We start from the raw sequence: 12,556 nt of genomic DNA, 5'->3' as shown, positions 1-12,556 counted from the left end.
TCCATGGTGTGATGTTTCATTCAGTCCTCAACACAAAGTAATTTAAACAAAATTGGGTAACTTGGCTCATTCTCTCCATCAGTACCAACATATATAGAACACTATCATTCACATATTAAATATGAAGTTTCCTTTTGCGTGTTATAATTACACTGCAGTAGAGTATTAAGCAGGAAAAGTCCCAAGTTTAGGTGAATTTACTATAAACTTGTTTTACTCACCCTTTCTCCTGGTTTGCCAGCTTCACCAGCGGTACCTGCAGGACCAGGCAGTCCCTAGATGAAAGAAACACCAATCTCAATCTTATGGCTATACTCAGGCAGTTTGCTAATAATTGGGTTTTGGGGGGAACTCTCTAATATCAACATGATCACTAATTGTTGTGTGTTAGTGAAGCATTACACAAAAGTTTGCCTTGAAAAAATGCACCTTCTTTGCTTCAGTTCTGACAGCCTGTGCTCTATGGTGGTAGAGAGTGGTATGGTGATTTGCAGATGGGTAGTCTGACCAAAGGCACTATTCTGTATGTTTCACATGACTTACCTGGAAGCCTGGAGGACCAGCGGGACCCTGTTCACCTTTTCCACCTTGGACACCCTGAGAGAGATAGGAAAGACAACATAAATAATGGTAGATGGCACCATTACTATCTAGTGACATCACTCTTGGACTGAAAAAAGGAGATGGCCATTTTGCAGGACTATATTTGTTTTAGGGCAGAAAAGAACACGAGTGGGAGAAATACTCACCTGTGGTCCAGGAGGCCCCTGAGCACCATTGTTTCCATCAGGACCTGGGGCTCCCTAAAATGTTTAACAGAAAAACTCAGGGTCACCAAGAGTCAGGCAGTTTAAGATGCCTCAAAGCCTCAGGCAGTACTTGCTCAAAACAAAGCTTGTCATTTTAGCATGAATTAAACTCATTCTGGGTTTCCTGCTAAGGCCCAAATACCATCTACCAACTTTTGATATGGTTCACTGGAAGTCCATCGATAGAGGGCAATTAATGAAGGTCAGAGAATGAATTAAATAAAATCCGAATGCATCCATAAATAATTCTGACTTGACATATATTCTGTTTTGTTACAGCTCATTTCCTTATAAGTGTGGTTTTTAAAAAAAACATTTTAAATGGTAAAAGAACCCCAGGGGATGTCATCTTGGAAAGAACGTGATGAAATGATGTCAGGTGGCCTCACAGGAAGTGTGTCCTAGATGAACACCACGTGGATAGATCTACACAGAAGTTAGCACCTACCCGGGCACCAGCAAGACCAGCATGACCTCTTTCTCCAGGTTTGCCAGCATCACCCTATAATAAACATTAAAAAAATTATACACATTAAATGGCAAAGTAACCATAACAATTTTGAAATGTTCATTTCTTGCTTTTGTTTTTTAGATTCCTAGTCCTTGAATTCTGTTGTCTAAGATATGATCCATGGCCCTGCAGCTCCATATACAACAAGGTACACCTGTGTCTGCAGAAGCATGACTCAGGAGATGGATTTTCAGCAGGTGTACAGTGAGTGATACACTGGACTCCGACTTTTAATATGCTAAGTGGCTTGCAATTTTCCCATGTTGAGAGGAACCCCTTTGAAATAGAGTAAACTGAGGCAAGAGAGAAATACCAGAGTTTTGGTGAAATGTGGCCAAAAAATAAAAGTGCCAAGGGAGAGGAGGTTGTGGTGATTCTTACAGTGGGGCCCTTGGGCCCAGGGAATCCGATGTTGCCAGGCTCTCCTCTTGCTCCAGCTGGGCCAATGGGTCCAGGCCTGCCGTCTATCCCAGGGAGACCCTGAAACCAGAGTTGATTGAAACTTTACCCAGCATCAACAGGGCCTCACGACCTCAGGCTTGTGATCCAGCATCTTCATGATCAATTATGAATCCATCTCCCTTTTCTAAGTAGGATGTTGTTACACACATAGCCAGTCAATTTCATAGGTACACAATTCCCTCTTTCCCTCTCTTTCCATACCCTTGTCACCCTCTCCAATTTTCCCTGTCATGTTTTTTCTTTTTCCTTCTCTCCTTTCAGTCCTGTATTCGTTTGGGCTCTGTAATTACAACCCATTATTTTGCATTCCCAGATGATGTACATGGCTGATATTTATTTCCAACGTGTCCATGTATAAATAAGCCACAAAATAGACTTGATAAGGATGCAATAAGTGTTCTTGAAAATATAATGGAAAAGGAACAATACTTACCACGGGACCTTCTTTACCAGCTGGGCCAACATTTCCAGGGGAACCGGGAAAACCCTATAAAGCAAGTGAGGATGCTTTCATATGGGCACTTTCATGCACATATTACAATTAGTATTTCATGAGGCACCAATTAATTGAAATCTAACAAAAGCACTTTCTCCTACTTTTTTTGTTCATTGCCTGGGGTAAATTAGGAGTATTAGCCACTAGCTGGGAAATATGAAAAGAGCCCTGAAATCTTTTATTTTCTATTTATTTTGTGCCTTTCCTTTTATAACCAATCTGTTTATAGCTATCTCAAGAAACTGTTGAGCAACATACTAGATGGGCAAAATATATCATGTTTACTCATCATTGGAAAACAAATACTTTTAGCAAGCAATTTTCCAAAGTGGATTTTTTATTGCTATGTTTGATGTCTTTATCAGTTGTCTATGGTATGGTTATAGTTGATATTCATCCATAAGAGATAACAGAAGCAAAAAAATTACTCTATTGCTATGGAATAGGGTGTCTATGGATCTCAAGGTCGTTTCCCCATAGCAAGTGTGATGCTGAATACATTACAGCACTTTGTGATTGCTGGAAAAATGATTTCACTATGAATCTAATAAACTGATAATGTATAGCCCTAATACTTTTCACAAATACCTTATATAAAACTCACCAATTGAGATAAAAGATTCATGCTGATAGAACTAACCTAATTTGGGTATATGAAAATAAATCCATTCTTCCCCAAACCTCATAGCTATTGTATCAAGTCATAAATAGGAAATTTATGAACTAACCAAATGTGTAAAAAATCTTTACTAGGCTTTGATGAAGTTAAATTTAAAAAGGCAACCATCATCAAGCCTGCTAACACATTTACTAATACTTTTCATTTCTTTTATTGTCGCCTTCAAATAACATTCATATCTTCAAAAAAGGAAGCAGTGACATGTGTCACTTGCTCAGAATCAATCGAAACTTACTCGGGGTCCCATGAGACCAGGCTCTCCAGGGCGACCAGCATCTCCATTGGGACCTCGAGCACCAGCAGGACCAGTTGCACCACGTGGACCAGCAGGGCCCTGTTAAAGAGAAGGGGAGGGGCAGCGCTCAAGTGAATGACACACCAACCACCAGAAGCCTCAAGCTCCTTCCCAGGAAATGAGTAACAGACAACCTACCATGACACCAGCTCTGCCATCAGCTCCAGGAAGACCACGGGAGCCAGGATTTCCCTGCAAGAAAGTGCATGAAACAGAAGAGCATTGAAGACGATCCTTGAGCCAAGTGGGGCAGAGTTTATTGAAACATGGCAAGATGCAAGAAATCTTGATTCCCTTAAGCGGGAGATACGAACACAAACCAAGTTGAAAATTTTTACCCGACACCAAAGGAATGTCTGGAGGAAGCATTTTGCAAAAGTGGGTCATCATTGTTTCCAGATCTATTTTATAACATGCCGGAACGAGTTACTGCTTTAATAAAGCAGATGGAAAGCAGATGCTTCCTCCGTCTAGAAAATGCACTCAATAATTCTGACCAATTCCCAGGGAAAGGGTGTTATCATCTGCCTCTGGTGTGTCTGGTCAAGAGCATTTGGAACCTACTCTCAGCCCAGCAGGTCCTGGGGGGCCAGCGGGGCCAGCTTCACCAGCGGTGCCTCTCTTTCCTTCTTCCCCACTGGGACCAGGAGGACCTTGAGCTCCAGCAGAGCCCTGTTTAATAAAAAAAAGAGAGGAGGGAATAGGAAAAATCATTTTGATGTCATAATCGGGTGGAGAAAAAGTAATAACTTTAAAAAAAAGTTAAAGTATTACTTTTGAGATTAAAAAAGTAATAACTTCATAAAATTATGATAATAGAACTACTTACGGGCTCACCCTTGTTACCAGTCTCTCCTTTGGAACCAGCTGGACCAGGCTCACCCTAGGGTTGAATACAAAACAGTGGTCAAATGACAGACATTTGTCACAACTTTCTTGCAGACGAACACCTTGGAATGTTTATAGATCAAGGTAAAGAGAAACTCAAGTTCTCTAAGAAATGTGCCCAGTTCACATTGACATGTCTCACAGGGGAATAGTCTTGGTGGAAAGGACAAGACTGATAGTGTTGAAATATGCCTCGCTGACCTTTGGGTGACAGTCTAGGATAGCAGGAGGGAGAGACTGTACGTACATGTACATGCACTTATAGAAGAAATACCAGTTAAAAATGCTAAGGAAGAAAAAAGTGAGAATCATGAAACTACCAGAGGAAGTCTAGATGGTAATGAAAGGGTGGTACAGGTAGGATTTCAGGATGATGAAAGCTACAGCCCTGACACTCACAATGAGTCCTCTGGGACCAGCGGCACCAGCAGCACCAGGAGGGCCAGGAATACCTCGGGGTCCAGGGAGGCCAGGGGCCCCAGCAACACCAGGCAGGCCCTGAGAAGGAAAATGCAGCGTGGTCAATCATGAAGCCACGGACAGGAGAGGCAGCACTCATTTAGGGCCATTAAAATCACAGCAGCAAATCTGAGCTATTGCCCCCTTCCGACATCCTCCCTGCCTCCATCCCCACCATATACTCACAGCAGCACCCTTAGCACCAGCAAGGCCATTGGCTCCAGGGTTTCCCTACAGGAAAAAAAAAAAGGAAGGGAGAAAAATATCAGTTAATAGAAATATTTGTCTTCTTTGACCCCAGCTTCACTCTTTCCCCCTTCCCCAAATGAGGTGAATGACAGTGGCTACTTACAGGAGGTCCAACGGGGCCAGAGAGACCTGGAAGACCTACTTCACCACGGGGACCGGCAGGACCAGAAGGACCAGGGTTACCAACAGGTCCAATTTCACCCTAAAAGAGGGAATGACACTGGGGTATTAGCCAGCAAGTAATGAAATAGCATAGCTCCATTTGGAGGACACCAATTTTATGAAATTTCTTCAGAATTGCAGTCATTTCCCTTATCTAGTCTGGTATCACAAGATTTGGGGTTGGGATCTTATTTTCCTGACTACCATCCTGATTCTACCATCCTGGCTACCACTGCTAGCTTCATCTCTCTCTGTGTCCCTATGGTAGAGTCTCTGGTTCTCAGCTCGTCAATCCCCACTAGTTTGGGAGTATATCCCAGAGGAGCCCCACAGGATCATTTCTATGTCGCCTTCTCTATCTATGCTCATAGTGCTCGAGTGCAGAGAGGTGATGTATTTCAAAGTTGGAGAGAGAAAACTGGACATTCTGTGTCCATTAAGGTACCTGTTCTGAAATTTTCTATCTGCAAACACAGTCTCTATCTTTCTCATCCCTATAGAAGCTTATCAATATAATGACAGTTGTCACCATGTTTTTACCTTGGGGCCAGGGGCACCTGGGAAGCCTGGAGGGCCAGCAGACCCAAGGGGACCCTGAAATCAAAGTAGAACATGGTAAGAAATTTCCTCCCAGTAAATTAGCAACACAACAACAACAGAATATTGAAAGGCTTAGAGGGGCTTGATCTTATTTAATATTGGCAGAGAAGAAACTGACAGCTGGTCTGTTGCCATTAGTATCTTAGCAAAGGGAAGACATTCAAGATATCCAAGGTAGAGTAGATTTTACTTAATGTATCATTCAACAGCCCCAGGGATAGTATGTATAATTAGAACCTTCAAAAGACCCCATTGATATCTAAATGGTGTTATTTCGTAAGCAATTAATAAAGGAGATGGCTCCCATCACACACTCTTCAGTGTCAAAACTTACAGCAGGACCCACGGGACCCACACTTCCGTCACTTCCACGGGCACCCTATGGAGAACATAAAGAGGAAAAGTCAAGTGGAAAGTTAAATAGCAGTTATTAGAAGATCTTCAAAAAGGCTGAATAAAAATGGAAGCACTCACAGCTGGGCCAGGGGCACCAACTCGTCCTCGCTCACCAGGCAGCCCGCGGGCTCCCTAAAAGCAGAAATAGTTTCAGTGAAATCCAGATGCCAACTTTAAAAAAGTCACAGGCACCATTTACTTTGTCCATTTACTAACAGGCGCAAGAACACACTAGAAATAAATAGGTCTTATTCGAATTCCAACTAAAAGGTAATAGATTTCAATTAAGTATGCAAGAAAGCTATTAGAAAAATATCAAAGAATATAATGCTGAGGGAAATATTAATTAGCAAAAACATTAAAGAAGTTCCAGCTTGCACGGAGTGTACACATTTAGGTTTACAATAAAGTAATTATTACTTACTGTTTGACCAGGAGTTCCATTTTCACCAGGGGCACCAGGTTCACCCTACATGAAAAACAATTGAGGTTTTGTTAGTCACACACACACACACACACACACACACATACACACACACACACACACACACACTTTTTTCTGATTGGGTAATTTTTGCCCTATTATTTCCATTTGAACCATTTTATATTTTGTAACATTTCTTACACATATAAACTGTTAATTATGACAAACACATACATTTAAAAATGTTCTAAAATATGGGTTTTTATTTGGATAATACCAACTATCACAGCACTAGGGAGATGTGGTTGAGTGTTACCCTCACTCCAATTCCCCCCTTTTATTTTGGCTATCATTTAGACTAGGCTTATATATTAGAAATGATAACATGAAAAGAAAGAACAGAAGATAAGTTTGCTTTTAATATTACCATATTTACCTTCTTTATTTTAACACTCAATAGTTTTATTTTTGTAAAGTATATATGAAAATTTGAACTTCGTAATAATTTTTGGAGCTGTCATTTATTTCCAATCTATATGCTTGAGTAAAAACATGCTGGTGAGGATAGTGGTGGTTTAATGTGATACATGGCACAGGTAAAAAGAACTTTCCTTCAAGATAATCTGACTTAGACATAGAAGAAACAGGATTTGAGAGATCAGTTAAGGAGCCTTCATTTGTAGGATTCCATATGACGTGTATTCTTTGGGAACAGGCACTAGAATGGGAGTCTGGAATTCTAGCCTGTGTGCTTCTAACCACTAAATGTGACTTTGGCCAAGTCACTCATTCTCTTTAAGCCTCAGTTTCCCTCATATGCAAAAAGAGGAAGTTCCCAGAGCTTCTTGCAAGCTTTGCCATTTCATGATGCTTTGATTAGTAGTCTGAGCTATTATATTAGGCTCTGGAGAGAACGAGTTTGACCTTATCCATTTGTGTGGCAGCTGGAAAGTTAGGACAGATTCTCCATATTCATGTTCATTTCTGGTCCCGCTAGTATTCGTTACTCATTAATTTGTAATTACGTTGGTATTCACTTTAATATCACATTATCTCCTTAATAGAAGAGAGAACATTTTATAGTTGAAAACGCTGTCAGAGAAGAGCCTAGCCAAGAGATAACACACTTCTGAGACTTTAATTACCTAATTAAAATTTTTTTGAGTGTGAATAGATAAATCACAGCAAAGAGGCTGAAAAGTGTATTGTGACATGAATGTATCTATCTAATTAGTGCAAAGCAAAGGAGAATTTACAGTTTAAAGTAACATATAGTGTCCTAATACCTGACTCTATGTTTATTTACTTTTATTTTGGCTGCAGAGATCAACTGAAATTATAGGAAGAAAGGAGATGAAGGAAAAAATTATTGACATTGAATCTCAACTGTATAAAAGATATTGAATTAAATAAATATTATTAGGGATTGGCCTTTTGTCACAGAATCCCATGGTTCCCACCATTGAGGGATTTGAAGTATGGAAGAGAGAATAAGATACTCTTTAGTAGACTATGAGTAGCTTTTGGTCAAAATACACTTTCTGGTGGCGATGGGAAATTATAATCAGTTGTTTTTAAAAGAACGTTTCTGATTTAGTATTTTACCTTAATACCTGGAGCACCGGGTTGTCCCTTCAATCCATCCAGACCATTGTGTCCCTGAAAGGCAAATCCTTATTATTAAAATGCTGTTCCATGGCAGTGCTCGGTCAAATCAAACATCTTCTTTCTCTGCCGTTACTATCTCCTGGCTAACTCCTGTGACCGCTTCGGTAGAATGCAGTCCCGGGGCTCTGGCACCTGGCAAAAGCCCTTCTTTTCCCTAGTAAAGCCCCCTGCACGGGAAACGGAAGGATATAGGACTAGCTGCTCTCTTTAGTCCCTTCCATCTTTAATCATCTTCCTATCTTTAGATGCTTTAAATACCTCTTAAGCCATTTTATACAATTTTCTCTGTAGAGATCCCTGCTCCTTGGCAACTATGAACAGATGGAAAGAAACTACTTCCCGGTGATCCTTCACTCTTTGACTCTCTTCACTCTGGCAAACTCCAGGACTTTGGATGCAAATATGTGTCACCCAGAATTTTAAATATAGTTGAGGTTTTTCCTAAAAATAATCAACATTTTCTCTCACGGGGAAAATAATGTGCTCACCCTAATGCCCTTGAAGCCAGGAAGTCCAGGAGTCCCAGGGAAACCACGAGCACCCTTAAAAAACACACACACACAAGAAGACACATGAAGTTTTTGTTCCAAATAAAAAGATAATTATTTCTTCCCTCTGAAAGATTTCTTCTTATCAAAATTTGAGCTTGGAATCAAAGACTAATATATATTTTAAGCACAGAATAGTAAATTAACTTGCTCTATTTGAGAAACTAATACTGTGGTGTTTGTAGAAAATACTGTGTTTAGCTGTTCATAGTGTGTTTGCTGTAATCGATATTACATTATTTGCATTAATAAAAACTGTCCACATTCTTATTTGTCAGATGCCTTCAATAAGTGTTATAAGTATGCAGACCTCTAGGTTGTTATTTAGACTGAAGTTAGTTTTAGCAGCTATCTTATATGCGAGATGCCTCTGATGTTTGGACTGTATACTGTTGTAAAAAGTCTTACCTGTGGCCCAACAACTCCTCTCTCGCCAGGTCGGCCAGGTTTCCCAGGGTGACCCTAAAACACATCATTAAGCGTTAAAGGGTTAACCTTTCCTTGGTAAACTCTCAGATGAAAGTGGGGGATCTTGGTTTTCACAATAGGGAAACATGGCATCCCATAAAAATGCGGATCCAAATATATATTTAATTAACAATGATATTTTCTTAAATACAATCCAATTAATTAATATTTCACTAACATACTATTTTCCATATGGGGTCGGTTATATTGGGCATATTTGGCTCTTGGCAGAATACTTCGTTTGAAGCTAGAAAACTCTCCTTGAGGCAGGAGGATTTAAATGGCACTTGGAAATGCTTAGGAGTAAATACTTACGTCCTCACCAGCCTTGCCAGGAGGGCCAGCTGGACCACGAGAACCCGCAGGACCCTAGAGGATGGGAGACCCATCATTGTGTTAGGAGATATTAATACATTTCTTTTAAAAAAGTGTTTATCACAAAGGGGATGAATGTACTTACAGTTTGACCAGGTTCACCAGGCTCACCAGCAGGTCCTTGGAAACCTTGAGGGCCCTAGGAGAAAACAATACGCCATACTTCAAGCCTTTATTTAATTCTATCGTCTTACATAAGAGCTTTTTACATAAAGGCTTTTTTTTTCTTTTTCCACAGGCTTTTTGTACTTACAGGGGCTCCAGCTGCGCCAGGAGGGCCTCTGGGTCCCATCAGACCCTGGAAACAGGACAGACAGAGTTAGCACTGACAGTGGTCATGGCCTTGGTTAGGGTTAGAGCCATCACCATAGACATTTATTAATGAACAGCTGAACAGAATGGTCCTGGTTTTATTTCATAGTTTTTGCCCTTCGCCAAAGAAGCATTTAAGGACCCAAGTTTCCTCCACTATTACTCTGCCTTTGCCTTTCCTTTTTATTAACCCAAATCAGTAGAACTCAAATTAGATGGGAAGGCCACAGGGTCCATCCTTAAAATTGTGCACAGCAGACATAGTGAGATTGTTCAAATGCAGTGAAGTGAATCAGTCTTGCATAGTTCAGAATATGTGACTACCTTCTATGCAGCTGACGAAGCATTTCCATTTGGATTCCCTTGATCATACGTCATCTCCCGTGTCATCCTTAGCTAAGAAATGGATATTTTTATTGCCCCAGGGGCATAAATTGAAAAGGATAAAAGAATCCTTCTTAATGATTAGAGGGAGGTTTGTTATAACCTTATAGCTCCTTTAAGGGCTGTCGGTGACTGATGAAAATGTCAAACAAAATTGGATGTAATGAGGGGTAAAGGAAAAGTAAAATGTTATTGAAACTTCGGACTGGAAGGATCTATTGTATACTATTATTATTGAAAGTATGGCCTGAATGGAAGCCGATGGTTCTCCCCTTTGTTCTTTATTCTGTAGCACATAAGTAGAGTAAAACAGAGTGTTACTAGTTTGCAAGGCAAATATCCATTCTTGATTCCCCTTTGCAGTAATCAATGCCCGTGCAAGCTCTTCTGTAGGGGCCGTTCCTCTACTGCTGAAAATATCACACAGACAAATCTCCAGTAATTTGTTCATGACACACAGGGACTCTACTGTCAAGCCTGCCCCACTGTGTTAATGCCAAGAGTGAAATGATATGAATTTTATGAAAAGGCACATCATCTTAATTATAAGAATTATTTATTTGGTCTTGGAAATTGCCTCGACATTCAAAGAAACTGTCACTTTTCAATCCAAATATCTTTTTAGGTATACATTAAAAAATAATTTCCTTTGACAGCATGAATTTTTAATTATATTTATTCATTTTTCCGTGTATTTGCCACAAGTTCATTTACATAAAAAGGAGTTTATTTTGTGGAGGCTGTGAGACAGACAATGAGTATTCATTAATTCAGGGAAGAACCCTCTAGGGTTTTATAGTTATTGATTTTTGAACATGGAAAATTATTTTAATGCTTTATTGCTGCCTATATTTCCTATTTGTGAAACACATATCTGTTGATTACATATGACTGTGAAGGTGTATGGATGTGCAAGTTTAAATAATATTTTATTGATATTTAAAAGTAAAACACTCTGCTCTATGCCCCCCAGAGAGGTGTTCCAAAGTCAGGGGAATCTGAAATCCATATTAATTTTCTGGGCTTATGTAGTCTTTTTTTTTTATTAGTGCTTTGTTTTTTCCCCTTTAGCTTCTTCTTTAAAATATAGGTATTGCTTACTTGAAATTAGCCATTTCAACTAATGTCCAGCATTAGTTGAAATGGCTAATTTCAAATATCCAATGTAAACAAAGCCAGAAGGAAATCTCTAATTCTTAATTTCCTACATGAATGTTTTAAATTACCAGGAAAAGTCAGGAAATTGCAAATCATCAATTAAAGGCACATAACTTTCAAGTGAGAGTTTTAATTTACAGAAAATATTATCTTGCCCTTATAGTGTATTAGTTTATTGTGGACCATTAACTCCAGCCAAACATCTTCTTTTGAAGATAGAGCACTGAATACATTATTCAGGTGAAATTTATTTTTCAAGGACCTTGTTAGCTTTGGGCAGATAAATACCTTTGTTTGGAAACAATTAATTAAAATCCCTAAATTTCATGTGTGCATTAAACTGTAGTGTTTAATCAACTTAATGTCTTAACTTCAACATATTTTCCCTCTATTTTATACATAATATATACTATTGCATGCTCATATAGGTTTCTTTTTCTTAATAGCTCTCACTAATGCTTGTTAAAAGGTTCACTTGTTAAAGATACGTCATCATTGTCATAATCATATAGGAAACTTTTCTAAATGTCACTCAAATTATAGCATATATTGATGAATATTTGTGCTGAGTGATATAAATGCTAAATTCTACTCACATTCTCTCCTATTAATTTGTAATTAATAGACTAAAAAAGGATTTTAATCAAAATGAATAAAAAGAAACATTTCCTACATTTCCAACTCCTTGAGGGAGGGTGAGAATCTATCATATTTACTATTATACCCCCAATGCATATTACAGTTTGGGGTTCATTGAAGGCCTGAGAAATACTTGTTGAATAAATTAGTATTTTATTCAAGCACTAGATGCATGATGCCATCCAATATCAGACATCTTGTCTGGTGGTTAGTCCTAGTTTGTCATTAGCCACCTGCATGACCTCAAGAAAGGGCTTTACTCTCTAGTTATACAATGAATGGTCTGGACTAGAACTTGCTGATCCTTTCCAACAAGTTTATAAAACATAATACTTCTGTGTCTCTAATGATGCTTAAAATTTGAAACAATACCAAAGGATGTAAAAAATTTAATCAGAGTGGTCACTGTTTTGAATTAAATTGATTTATCTAAGTTATGATTACTGTGTCCAGAGATTATTTCTTTGAGATAAATATCTGATTTATTCTAAGAGGCATGTTTGTAGAGAAAATTGAACTCCCTTAAACTAGGCTTAGATTTTTTAATATATTTGAATACCAAAAAAGTTGCTGT

At 38.9% G+C, this 12,556-nt stretch overlaps 1 protein-coding gene across 1 annotated transcript in view; it reads right to left on the bottom strand.

Moving 5' to 3' along the window:
• The window catches only part of COL1A2 (collagen type I alpha 2 chain), a 35,964-nt gene that overhangs the window by 16,507 nt on the left and 6,901 nt on the right, over positions 1–12,556 (bottom strand). The window contains exons 7-29 of the mRNA XM_070424278.1: positions 9,743–9,787; positions 9,575–9,628; positions 9,430–9,483; positions 9,055–9,108; positions 8,587–8,640; positions 8,036–8,089; positions 6,431–6,475; positions 6,085–6,138; positions 5,945–5,989; positions 5,551–5,604; positions 4,952–5,050; positions 4,786–4,830; positions 4,540–4,638; positions 4,082–4,135; positions 3,817–3,924; positions 3,391–3,444; positions 3,193–3,291; positions 2,216–2,269; positions 1,702–1,800; positions 1,258–1,311; positions 750–803; positions 544–597; positions 222–275 (exon numbers count right to left, since the gene is read on the bottom strand). Coding sequence (XP_070280379.1) covers positions 222–275; positions 544–597; positions 750–803; positions 1,258–1,311; positions 1,702–1,800; positions 2,216–2,269; positions 3,193–3,291; positions 3,391–3,444; positions 3,817–3,924; positions 4,082–4,135; positions 4,540–4,638; positions 4,786–4,830; positions 4,952–5,050; positions 5,551–5,604; positions 5,945–5,989; positions 6,085–6,138; positions 6,431–6,475; positions 8,036–8,089; positions 8,587–8,640; positions 9,055–9,108; positions 9,430–9,483; positions 9,575–9,628; positions 9,743–9,787 — 1,440 coding nt within the window. The remainder of the gene's footprint in view (positions 1–221; positions 276–543; positions 598–749; positions 804–1,257; positions 1,312–1,701; positions 1,801–2,215; positions 2,270–3,192; positions 3,292–3,390; positions 3,445–3,816; positions 3,925–4,081; positions 4,136–4,539; positions 4,639–4,785; positions 4,831–4,951; positions 5,051–5,550; positions 5,605–5,944; positions 5,990–6,084; positions 6,139–6,430; positions 6,476–8,035; positions 8,090–8,586; positions 8,641–9,054; positions 9,109–9,429; positions 9,484–9,574; positions 9,629–9,742; positions 9,788–12,556) is intronic.

This window comes from Myotis yumanensis, unplaced genomic scaffold (genome assembly GCF_028538775.1).
Source record: "Myotis yumanensis isolate MYYU_CA2020_CCGP unplaced genomic scaffold, mMyoYum1.0.hap1 SCAF_9, whole genome shotgun sequence".
NCBI classification, from domain to species: domain Eukaryota; kingdom Metazoa; phylum Chordata; class Mammalia; order Chiroptera; family Vespertilionidae; genus Myotis; species Myotis yumanensis.
This window is presented reverse-complemented; position numbering and strand designations above follow the sequence as displayed.